The sequence below is a fragment of the Danio rerio genome, chromosome 2 (genome assembly GCF_052040795.2).
Source record: "Danio rerio strain M-AB ecotype USA chromosome 2, GRCz13ab, whole genome shotgun sequence".
In the NCBI taxonomy this organism is placed as follows: domain Eukaryota; kingdom Metazoa; phylum Chordata; class Actinopteri; order Cypriniformes; family Danionidae; genus Danio; species Danio rerio.
In genome coordinates this window covers 21930972-21944152 of record NC_141022.1, presented here as the reverse complement: position 1 = coordinate 21944152, position 13181 = coordinate 21930972, and the positions used below count along the sequence as shown (strand labels likewise).

The following is a 13181-nucleotide window of genomic DNA, read 5'->3' as shown; positions in this document are numbered from 1 at the left end:
GGAAAGGGGAAGTAGTTTTACAGAGTTTTCCTTGCCAATCTTAAGCCAAATGTATTTGTTTCTTCTGGTTCAATTTGGAATTTCCCCAACCAACGCAGAGCCTGGGGGATCAGAGTGAGTGCTCCAACCTGCCCTCACCCTGATCCTAGCATGCACACCTTGATGGAGCTGCCAAATATCATGTGATTTCAGGACTGTTACAGTTAAGTGCCGAAAGTAAGTTATTGTACCGGTTCTTTTTTTTATTTTTTTTTTTATTATTATTGCAAGTTGTGTTTCTTTTTTCATGTGCCAAAATAATATCAATCTACATGTTATTTAGGTCAACAACACATCCTTAAATATTTTATCTTTTTTCAGTTTAAAAGTAAATCAGGTTTAAATGGCAGGAGTTCATGTGGGAATGAAAGTAAGTTATGTCCCTCTGCTAATAGACAAACTTATTTTTCAGTTCCATATTAAAATGTTCTGTGCTTTGATTGATATGTTTTATGAAATGAATGCATATAATAAAATTAATAATAAAAAAAATTTAAAATTGAAACATTTGATGGAGCAGGAATTTAAAATGAAAATGCAGTTCAATATTTTTTGCCAAATTAAAGGACAAAATATATTTGCAGTTGAAATAAAGAAGGTCATAGTCGGATAGATTTAAAATAAATAAGATTAAGTCAGTAAATTTAGCGAATGTTGCTGTGTAAATTGAGTTTAAAGTGAAGCTATATTGGAGTTGTTCTACATTGAAACAAAACGCCTGATTTTGGTAGACCACTCTTATGAGTTAATAACCACAGCAAAAGTTAATTTCTGCTTAAAACATTACCAATCTCCCCTGCTGATATGAAATGTAATGTTCACAGTTCTGCAAGATTATTTATAAACAATAAAATTCAATTTTTGAATTTAATTTCAATTGTGTTTCTTTAACATTTAAGTTTTCCTTTTATTGACACTAATCAGTGGGTGGGGCGTATTCGAGTGAAATTGAGTGTTTTCACTGGTTCTGTCGATGTAATTCACAGATGCATTCTGGAAGCATTCTGTTTGAATAGGGAAACATCTAATTCTCCAAGCTATTTTGGAGAATTAGATGTTTTTCTATTCAAACAGAATGCTTGAGCATACTGCCTGAGAGGCGTTTCAAATGACCCACTGAGCAAAATTACTTGCCTTAAAGGGACTTTGTTATGGTGCACAATATCTCTATTTTTCTCTCCAAGTCTTTTAGCAGTTTTTTTTTTTTTTTTTTTGGCACACAAAAGTATTCTCTGAGCTTCATATTATTACATTTAAACCACTCAAATCAAATGAACTGTTTTGACAAGATTTTGGTTTTCTTTTCAGGACGTCTCGGGCTATTAAGGTCTATGGAGGATGAGGGAGCTCTCAGAATTTGTGTTTCGAAGATGAATAAAGGTTTCAGAAGATTAGAACAAAGTGAGGGCGAGTAATTAATAACAGAACTTTCATATTTAGATGAATGAACCCTTTAAGAATGCAACACTAAATGAGACATTTTGGATAGCCTCAAATTGAATGGGCATGAGGAAAATGTACTCACCCTCTAGAGCAGGGGTGGCCAAACTCGGTCCTTGAGGGCAGGTGTCCTGCAGATTTTAGCTCCAACTTACCTCAACACACCTGCAAGAATGTTTCTAGAAAGCCTAGTAAGAGCTTGATTAGCTAGCACAGGTGTGTCTGATTGGGGTTGGAACTAAACTTTGCAGGAAACCGGCCCTCCAGGGCAGAGTTTGGACATGCCTGCTCGAGAGGTTCCAAACCTTCATGAAAAGCTGAAAATCTCTAACTATTTACTTTAATATTATTTGTTTTTTCTACCATGGAAGCCAATGGTAACAGGTTTGAAACATTTTTCAAAACATTTTTTTTGTGGGCGTTTAACAGAATTTATTTTAAAACCTAATGGACAGTAGCATATTTGTAAGTATATAAATAGATCCTAAACATATAAACTACACTTATTTTGTCAACAACAACAGCAGCAAAAAACACTTCACAAATAAAGCATAAAAATAGGTAAAGCAAAAAAAATCTATTTTATTATAAAAAGAAAACATTAACTGATAAGTTATGAACAAACATACAAACAAAAAAGAAAATGAACAACTCGTACATTTCCAATCGATTGTGAGGAAACATTTATTTACAGTCAAGTTTGAGTTAGATCTGTGAGAACTGTACAATGTGCAAACCACTGGGAGACTCATATGCCAGGAAACAAAAAAGCTCAGGTCAACCAGATTAAACCGTAGAGATGCTGTCAGGTGTCAGAGCGACGTCAACCAAGCCGACTTCAGTGGACGAACTCTCTTCATGCATAGTGCTCCCCAAACTCCAACATCCACAAACACACAAAAAGGGAGACCCATCGCCAGATCCAACGTGCCGTTTCATCTCCCATACTATCATAAAACGTATCGATTTGAACAAAACAATAACAATAATCTAACAATGATGTCTTTGATACTCCAGAAGGCTGTGTTTTGACTGGTTCAGACTTCCTTCACTTTCCCGTTGTGGGCAAATCCATTGCTGTAGTGCGCATTACCGTTTTCCAAGTGTTTGCCATTGGCCACTACCACAGGGTCAATCACAGTGATGACTCCGTTCCGTTTAGGTTTGTCCTCATTGGAAACTGGTAATCGCTTCCCCTTAATATAGGCCTGGATCCAGAAGTTAGAGAACAGGATGAAGAAGAAGGTGCCGTAGATCAGGATGAGGTGAATGAAGATGGGAACTTGGTAGTCACACTTTTCCATGAAGTAATACTGAGAGATATGGCCAGTCACCAGCACAAACTGAATCTGCGGAAATGAAAATGCAGCACAAATGTCATTAGTGACACTTCTTGAAGCGAATGTGGTTCATATGGAATAGGAGACAATGGGATATGACTATGAATGGGATAGCCTGGTTTTTCTCTAGGTTTAGGTTTTTCCTTCACTTTCGTCATTTGGTGGAGTTTGTTTCTCGCCAACGGCTTGTTTGGTTTGGGACTTGTGGAGCTGCGCATTGATGGATTTGCTCTTCAGTGTATAATCTCTTTTAGCATAATCTTCTATGTTAAGCTGCTTTGACACAATCTACATTGTAAAAGCGCTATAGAAATAAAGATGAATTGAATAAAACTGAATATTAAGGAATAGTTTCCCCCAAAATGAAAAATTCCTCAACATTAGCCAGACCTCCTAGTTTTTGCAAATCCACGATCATTGAATCCAACCCAAAATCAACAAAAAACTGCAAATTTTTGAGATCCTGCAAAATTCTTAATTAAATTCTTAATTAAATTTCATTCTTAAGTAAAATCACAAAAAATCAATAATCTCATAAAACATCCAATTCCAAAACCATATAATCAAATTATAGTCAATTTCAGCTTGCAATTTATTGTTTTACATAACTTATCAATGTTGCATACCCAGCGCACATGAAATATTTGACTGTCTCTTAAAGAATGACGTCTCACATGCGCCCTCACAATCCAAACAATACATGGAAAAGGACAGAATTGGTTTGCAGCCTGTGCAGTAAGCAGACGCGGATGAAACGCGAGGGATTTACACATGAAGGCAATGCAAAGATTGAAATGGGATGCCTAATCCAATCTTTGCATTGACTTCATGTGTAAATCACTCCAGTGTCGTGATGGCCGTTTTGTGTGTTTGACGTAAAAGATTGCAAAAGAAAGTTTGAGCAAACAAATCGAAGCAATGGAACAGACAGAACAGCAAACAGCTTACAATGATGGAGATTGGTTCAAGGATGTGACCAAATTGAAGGACAGTATTTGTGCTTTACATGTATGGGTGGTATTATGGTGTGTGTAAAATCGATAAATGTTTTCGTTTAACTCTTTCCCTGCAGTTAACGATATAAAATGCTTGCTGCCAGTGACGAGTTTTACAGCAATCTGTGTTTTACATGTATTACTGTAGGGAAGCCCTAATACATGTCCTGAGTGAGGTCCATGTCATTTGTATTGCAAAAAAATCATAAAAAAAAAAAAAAAAAAAAAAACTGACAAACTAGGGGGTCTGATTAGTTCACACTTAAGTGGTTCTAAACTGAGTTTTGTTCTTCTGTTGAATGAAAATTTAGATTTCATGAAGAATATTGAAAAAAGCAGCCTCTGATACCCATAGTAGGAATGAAAAATACCATGGAAGTCAATGGCTACCTTTTCCCCAGCATACTTCAGTGTATCAACTTTTGTGTTGAACAGAAGAAAGAAACTCAAACAGGTTTAGAACAAGTTGGCTGCGAGTAATGCTGGGTGGTAAAATACTTCAAAAATGTAATTAATTATTAATTACATCGTTACCATTGAATTTAATTACTTAGTCTGAAAAATAACTTGGTTACTAAATACGAACAAACTGATTTGACTAAATATTAATCCACATACATCTCGGTGCATATACAATAAAAATAAAACTCTTAATTCTTAAAAATGAATGTCAAACAGGACCTTTTAGATTTGTTTTACCGAATAATCACAAATAATTTATTACAGAAATATTGTAAACAATACATGCAACAAAACACCTAAAATTAGTGAAACCATATTTCATACATGCTGTATTATGTATATTGGCATACATTTTGAAACTAAAGCTGCTTTTCCACTATCGTGCCAAACCGTTCTAAGAACACTTCGGTACGGTTACGGTTGTTTCTCCACTGAGCCTGGAACGGCGCGGCACGATTACAAACCGTTCTCAGCCCGGAATTCTCGGCACAGTTAGACAACCGTGCTGAACTGTGCTGACAGATTCTGTGTGTTGACGTCGCGACTCGGTTGCTAAGCTACCACAGCTGGCTCAGCAGAAGCGCGCTCGTCATCAGACATCCTCAATAAACTACAGTACATTTAATATAAAATAACGATCCAGGTCAAAACGATACAGTTTGAAAAGGGTGGATGATTTCCTAAATTAATGATGTTAGTGGTTCGTATGGGATCGTATGGGATGAGAGCATAGAGCAGTCTCTGGCAGAGAAGTGAATAACTCATCACATTCTTAAGAAGATATTTTATTCATTAACGTTATTATTTTATTGACTTGAATACAGACCTACTTCGCCTGCTGAATGTGAGTTTATTGCACGCAGCGCTGTATTTCACAGCACAAAACTCGCTCTGATCTGGGAGAAACATGCCCGCTCACCTTTGACAAGGCCTGTACAAAATTATATTTCTGCCACTATAATACAAATGCACTATTTTTGTTGTCTTATCATTGTTTATTTTTCTGTTATGTTCAGAGATTTTAAATATTATTTATTTCCCCTCCAATTATTTTTAATCATCACGTTACATTTTGGTAATTTTCCCTCCAAATAAAATTTAGCCAGAGCTGCGCAACATATAAATAAATAAGGGTGCACATTTAGCACCCCTATTTCATAGAGCGGCATAACAGTGTTTAGTCACATGGTTGCTTTTGCTTTTATGAAAAAAAAAAAATCGTTTCGGCTCTTATTTAACTTTAGTTGAACAAAGGGAGCCGTTTACATTGCGTTACCAAGGCAACTACTGATGCGTTTTGTGTAATGTTTTAAAGAGCTTTGTCGCAACACGACAGTGGAAAATGAAACCGTATCCGTGCTGTCTGGCCCGGTTTGGCACGGAATGGAACAGTTCTGTTTAAAGAACGATTCAGCACGATAGTGGAAAAGCGGCTTAATTGTTTTTAAAGCATGTGCAGTTATCGAACAAATACAATCTGGCAAAATATCAGAACAACACAACATACATAATTAAAATTACTCGGATTTTATACCTTATACTTTTGTGAACTAATTGCAATTTTTTTTCATATGTAGTTGCCTTAATAAATGTAAAATGTATTTTCGGTTTCGACCGAACGAAAAGGGAGACGTAGTAAATACAAATTAGAGGTCTGCATTCCTGCTGCTGTACCACGGGAGCCCACCAGATTTCTTGTGGTGCGGGAACAAATTTCCAAATATAGCGCGGGAGCAGTTGGTAACTGTGGTGTGATTTGAAAGAGAGTGGGCACGTGGTCTAGCTCCCGAGCAAGAACACGCATATCCGTGTGGATGGTGTGTGTGTGTGTGTGTGTGTGTGTGTGTGTGTGTGTGTGTGTGTGAAAAAGAGAGAGATCGTAGTGCTGTGTGTCGCTTGGTGCTGTCTTTGTGTGTGTGCGCATGCATGCGTGCGTTTATGTGTGTGTGTGTGAATGAGAGAGATCATCCTGCGCAGATCTCTGATACCAACAAGACTAACAGGTGACTGCGAACCTAAGGTCAAATATATACAGTATTCAGTTTCTGAATGGTTTAGGCACAAGCCAACAGTTTGGTGACGATGTCTAAGCCTTACGTCATAATTTTTTTTATTATGCACGGTAATACCGGATACCAGGGTAAAATAGGGAAATTCAAAATTTGGATACTGCCCAAGCCTAATATATATATTCAGTTCTGTTCTAGAATGGTAGCCTTAACTCACCCTTCTGTATTACTGTGCTCGCACAGCAGATCAATAAACTCATTACAGTTTGACAAATATTGCAGCTGTTGCACAACATAATGAACTTTTGAGGCTTTTTAGGTGAGAATGTAGTTATTTAGATTGCAACTATGAAGTTTCTTTATTTATTTATATAATTAATTGCAGAAAAACTGATCAAATCATTTAAATCAGGTAAAGGTGAGATTCGAAGTCGATCTCTCTGTATTTATACCATAGTAATCTGCTAATCTTCTCTGTTTGCACTGCTTTGGCTTTTTCGAGGTTAGTTATTGTGATTTCCTGATTGCAACAGAGAAATACTGGGAAGTATCTCTAGACTGATGACATTTCATGCTGTTCAGCCGTATACTCTTAAAATGTGAGCAGAATCACCTGTTTTGTCATCACTTCAGATATTACGCTAGAAAACCATTCAAATGCTAGCTCTAAAGGGACATTTGTGAAGTAGCAACAGTTTTTGCTGTTCTGACGTCAGCTGCAGATGTGAATGAATGGCGTTCAATAGGGCTTTTGAGACTCTCCATGTTTAATTTTCTTTTTTTATATACACACAAGTAGCATTGTCACTGGTGGGACACTAAGGCACACCTCTCACGAGTGCCAATTTACAGCCATATGGCACTGCTACTTGTGTGATATTGCTCATATTTTTTGCTATATATATTCTCCTCTGAATTGATTTATACATGCCTATTGAATTTATGTAAAGTATTTTAGGCAAGTAATTGTAATCAGACTACCCAAAAATTGAAAGTAATCCCTTTACCTTTTCAGCAGAAAAGTAATTTAATTACAGTGATTAGTTACTTTATAACTTAATTCTGATTGTGAGTAAATGATGGTAGAATGTTTATTGTTTAGTGAACAAATGAATCTTCTTAATCCCAAATTCCCTTTAATCACTAAAAGAAAGTGTTATTGAGTCAATACTTACTAGCTGGATAGCAGTCATGTACTTTTTCCACCACAAATACTTCTGGAAACGAGGCCCTGCAGCAGCCAGACCATAGTATGTGTACATGATGACATGGACACAGGCGTTGACCAAAGCATGGAAAGAACCCATGCCACCCGCTGTAAATTTCACAAGAAAATGTATAGAAATGATTGCAATTGCATGTCTTTAGAACAGTTAGCAAACAACCATAATTCTCATGTAGTAACTTTTTACACACAGGAGAACAAAATTAGTATTCTAGTAGGGAACACAAATACCCTAAAATCTCCTAAATTGATTTGTAAGAGTGTGTTCATGCATGGCAGGTTTGGATTGATAATTGTGGTTTAATTAAATAATGTAAGCCTGAATGTGTCTATGGGTCTTAAAGCAAGCCACAAGTTAATCACTACCGATCTATAAACCAGATTTAGTCTCACCAGGAGTAAGTGTGATGCCCCACCACCAGGTCCAAGGCAAGACAGAATGATGGAAGATATGCAGGAACGTCACCTGACTGTGCTTCTTTCTCAACACAAAAAACACCTGAATCACAGAAACAGATTTAGTTCACATTATGACTTACTTCAAAAACAGCAATTCAATTCAAGGCATACTTCACCCAAAAACGAAAATTCTGTCATCATTTACCCGTTCCAAACCTGTTTGAGTAAATAACGAGTACATTTTTATTTTTGGGTGAACTATCCCTTTAACATTTTAACGGAGACATAACAAACGATTCCATTTCTCACCGTATCGAGAAGTTCAATATATTTGGAAAAATAGAACAACCAGGCCGCTCTAACCATCTGAGGATACAAGGAGAAACATAATGAGTCAAACTGCTTGTTCAGAAGTTTGAGGAACAGAAGGACATGCTTGAAAGAAGTAAACTTACTCTGAGAGCTTGAGGACTGCTGGACGGGTCACAAAGGTCACATCTCCAAGTGTACGTTGTTGCCCATCCCGACATCAAGAACTGCAAGTGTCAAGAAGATCAGAAAATATTACACAGATGCACAACAACATGATTTGTTCATTCTTACAAGCTTTTCAGACCTACTTCTGGAGAACTTAAAAGACTTTTATTAAACTGCCCAGAAAGTAAATGGTGATTAATCGGCCACGCTTAAAAATGATTAGCAGTGCTAAATTTTCAGTCTGTATTTGTGTCTTAAATTGTGTACCATTCTATGCCATTTCGTAGAATAAACAGCTTAGTCCCTTTATTCATCAGGGGTATCCACAACAGAATCAACCACCAACTTATCCAGCATATGTTTTACACTGCGGATGCCCTTCCAGCTGCAACCCAGTACTGAGAAACACCCACACACACTCATTCACACACACGGTCATACACAACCAATTTAGTTTATTCAATTCACCTATAGCGCATGTGTTTGGACTGTGGGAGAAACTGGAGCACCCGGAAGAAACCCACGTCAACACGGGGAGGACATGCAAACTCACATAAATGCCAACTGGCCCAGCAAAGACTTGAACCAGTGACCTTCTTGCTGGTTGGCAACAGAGCTAACCAATGAGCTACCATGTCGCCTATTACTTTTGTAATAAAAATATTTCATTGTGAACACACAGATTGCACATTTTATAATACAAAATGGCACAGAATAGTACATAAGCATGCAATTTGAGATGCACATACAGAATGAGAATTTAACACTGCTAATCTGCTCATTTTATAGTGCATCGAACCAGCATCCTTCTTAAATGCACTTGAACCTTTGTTAAATATCTAAACTTCAAAATTAAAATTTCTTGTTATATATATATATATATATATATATATATATATATATATATATATATATATATATATATATATATATATATATATCACTTGATATCTTGATAAAGATATCACTTGATATCTTAGTGACAGTTCCTTAAAAAACATCAACAAATGAAAATCTTTCTTTCTATTAGGGTTCAAATTTGGCTGACTCCACAAATCATCAGTGGTTCCTGGTTATTTTAATCAACTCAATATTTCTTTTAGATCCTGAGATGTGTTTTCTGCTTATTCACACATTGCGATATCAATGGTAAAACGATACATTGTGTAGCCTTAATATATATAATTTGATATTTTTTTTTTTTCAGTTTTGGTATATAATATACACTCACAGGCCATTTTTTTGGTATCCTTTTCAGCTTTTTTTACACAAATAACAAATTAGTCAATCACAAGGCAAATTAGGCAAGCAGATTTGTTGAACTGCTGACTAACACAGATGATTGTTCATGTCAGATGGGCATGATGATTACTTTAGAAACTGTTGATCAAGTGGGATTTTCACACATAATCATTTGCAGAGTTCATAGACAATAGTTTAAAAAAACAGATCACATTCAGTAGATGGATTTTCATTCTAATGTGAAGTGAATCGTGAAAAAAATACAAAATTAACAAGTGTGAACTACAGTTGAAGTCAGAATTATAAGACCCCCTAAGATTTCTTTAATATATATATATATATATATATATATATATATATATATATATATATATATATATATATATATATATATATATATATATATATATAAACTGACATCAACTGTAGTTCACACTTGTTAATTTTGTATTTCCCAAATGTTTAACAGAGCAAGAAAATTTTCACAGTACGTCTGATAATATTTTTTTTCTGGAGAAAGTCTTATTTGTTTTTTTGTTTTTAAAACCATTTACCCCCTTCAAGCTATATATTTTTGATAGTCTACAGAACAAACCATCGTTATACAATAACTTGCCTAATTATCCTAACCTGCCTAGTTCACCTAATTAACCTAGTTAAGCCTTTAAATGTCACTTTAAACTGAATGGAAATGACTTGAAAATTATCTAGTAAAAAAATATTTACTGTCATCATGGCAAAGATTAAACAAATTAGTTATTAGAAATGAGTTATTAAAACTATCACGTTTAGAAATGTGTTGAAAAAAATCTCTCCAACAAACAGACATTGGAAAAACAAAAATCAGGGGGGCTAATAATTCTAACTTTTAATTGTAGGTTCATTTCCATTCAGTTGTTAGAACAGCTGATTGAACTACTGGTAGCATAACCAACAGTCAACGAGGCCTTATCAGCAGAAACAGTTGATTTTTGTTACAGTATGTTCACTGAGACAGTTTATTTGGCAAATGTGTATCCATCTCCTATTATTTGCATTAAAAAGGCATAGTTCACCTAAAACTGACAATTAGATCATTATTTTATGCACCACGTTCACTTGGTGCAAACCTGTTTGACTTTCTTTTTTCTATTAAACACAAAAGTTTTGAAAAAAAAAAAAAAAGCTGAAAACCTGTAACCATTGACTTCCATGGTATATGTCTGTACTACTATTAAAGACAATGGTTACAGGTTTTCAGTTTTTTTTTTTTTCAAAACTTCTTGAATATATTTAAAAACTTCTAAAATATCTTGTTTTGTGATAAAAGCAAGAAACTCAAAGATTTGGAACCACTTGAGATACAGTAAAAGATAAGTAAACTGAAATTTTTGGGTGAACTTTTCTTTTAACCCTTTTCGTTAGAGTAAAAAAAAACACTTCAAGCGAGTGCTATCGTTTTTTGCTATTCGAGGGATTTTTTTTTAAAATTTGGCATTAAAATCATTTGTTTCAAATGAGTATTTCAAAATGAGAGAGGTTTAATTATTTGTTACAAAAGGTCAGCAGAAGACCAGCTCTGAACACATAAAATATCAAACAAAGGAATACTTCACCTAAAATATTAAATTGACTCAACCTTCGACTCAACGACATTCGCTGTGTGTGACTTTTTTCTGTCTTCTGGTGGCAGCCGAATGCAGGTTATGTGCGATTGGAAGTATACAAACAGGTATAAAACATTATCAGTCAATCAGTTTTCTTGTTTGTCATCATCTTTTGAGGTAAACAAAGTATGTGATATGTGGTTTCCACGAGATGAGTCTATTAGAGCTTCCGCTATAAATCCATCTTACATCATAGGTCATACATAATGTGCATTTTTCTGCCACCAGAAGTCAGTAATTAGGGGTTCAAGTGTGAATATTATAATTATTATTTAGAGTCTATAATTAAAACAAAAATCTTAAATATTTTTGCTACAAATACTCTTTGACCTGATTCATAAGGCATACAATAATTTTAATAAATTTAATAGATTTATGCACTTTTAGAGGCTTAAAAATAAATGCCACTGTCCAACAACATTTTACAACATGGAAGAACCAGGATAAAGCTTTTAACTAATCCGACTGTGCTCATCTCATTGAAAAAAAAAGTAATTTATACTGATAATGGCTTGAGGGTGAGTAAATTTTAGGATAATGAAATTTATTACTCCAATTTTTAAACATTAAGACAATTCTTTAATTAACAGTCTACAACATAAACAGATTTTTGATTACCTTAATCCGGCTAAAGTCATAATTGTAGTAAACACAAATTGAATTAAGACACATGGCATATTCCTATTTGAGTCGCATTATTGCAGTGAAGCACAGACATGTAAAAACCTTCAAAAAATCTAACTTTTTATGATCATGTAGGACTTTTCACAGCATATTGCCACAGGATAGTCCATTTACAGAAGGCAGTTTGACACTATATTCTTTGCACCTACACAGTAAGTACAAGACCACAGATACCCTCATCTCCAAGGGTTCAAGTGCACAAAGTGAATCGCTGAAGATTTATTACATTCAATGCTAGCAGTTGCACAAATGCTGTCCAGGCAATGTGCACGTTTTTGTTTCCATTCGGCATGCGGTATCAAATTCCATACATTTTTAAAAAAAAATACCATATCCTATTAGTCCTTACTTCATACCCTCATCTAGTAGCTCAGTTTGTTGTGGGGGGATGAATGAAATATTGCTGAATGAAAGTGAAACTGTGAACTGTTAAAAAACTAAACGCTCAAAACTACATGAAACTTCAGAAGAAATGTTTGATGGTGCGGTGATGTAGGACGTTAATTGATCTATGTACTATAACATTTAAAACAGAACATGAAATGCGAGAGACATTCTAAACACAACTCATAAAAACACCTTAATCATATCATTAGCCGCTTTTCTACCATCGTGCCGAACTGTTCTAAGAACACTTCGGTACGGTAACGGTTGCTTCTTTACTGAGCCTGGAATGGCACAGCACGATTATAAACTGTTCTCAGCCAGGAATTCTTGGCATGGTTGGACAACCGTGCTGACAGATTCTGTGTGTTGACATTGCGGCTCTGTTGCCAAGCTACCATAGCTAGTTCAGCGGAAGCGCACTAGTCATCAGACATCCACAACTACTACATTTAATATATATATATATATATATATATATATATATATATATATATATATATATATATATATATATATATATATATATATAAAACTATACATATCTAAACCATACAGTTTGAAAAGGGTTTTAACCCCATAGAGCAGTCTCTGGCAGAGAAGGGAATCACACACCACATTCTCAACTCACTCTCAAGTTACTTGTACACTTACTTATACGCAAAAGTAGATATTTTAAAGCATATTAGAAACCAGACAGTTGATGTCCCTACACAATTCCATCCTAGTATTAATTTAGAATTAGTATGTCCTGAATCATGGTATGTGGAAATGAGTATTTCTTAGGTAAAGTTGCCCAGATGATCTACTGTTCCAAAAAGAAAAAAAAAGAGAAGTTT

General features: G+C 35.1%; 1 protein-coding gene across 2 annotated transcripts in view; it reads right to left on the bottom strand.

The window, feature by feature from the left end:
• Positions 1 to 2039: 2039 nt before the first annotated feature.
• Positions 2040 to 13181, bottom strand: part of elovl1a (ELOVL fatty acid elongase 1a) — a 51662-nt gene continuing 40520 nt past the window's right edge. The window contains 5 exon segments of one of the 2 annotated variants that reach the window (NM_001005989.3): positions 2040 to 2828; positions 7461 to 7600; positions 7904 to 8009; positions 8219 to 8275; positions 8365 to 8445. In NM_001005989.3, coding sequence (NP_001005989.1) covers positions 2517 to 2828; positions 7461 to 7600; positions 7904 to 8009; positions 8219 to 8275; positions 8365 to 8445 — 696 coding nt within the window. In that variant the 3' untranslated portion in view covers positions 2040 to 2516. 2 annotated transcript variants of the gene reach the window in all.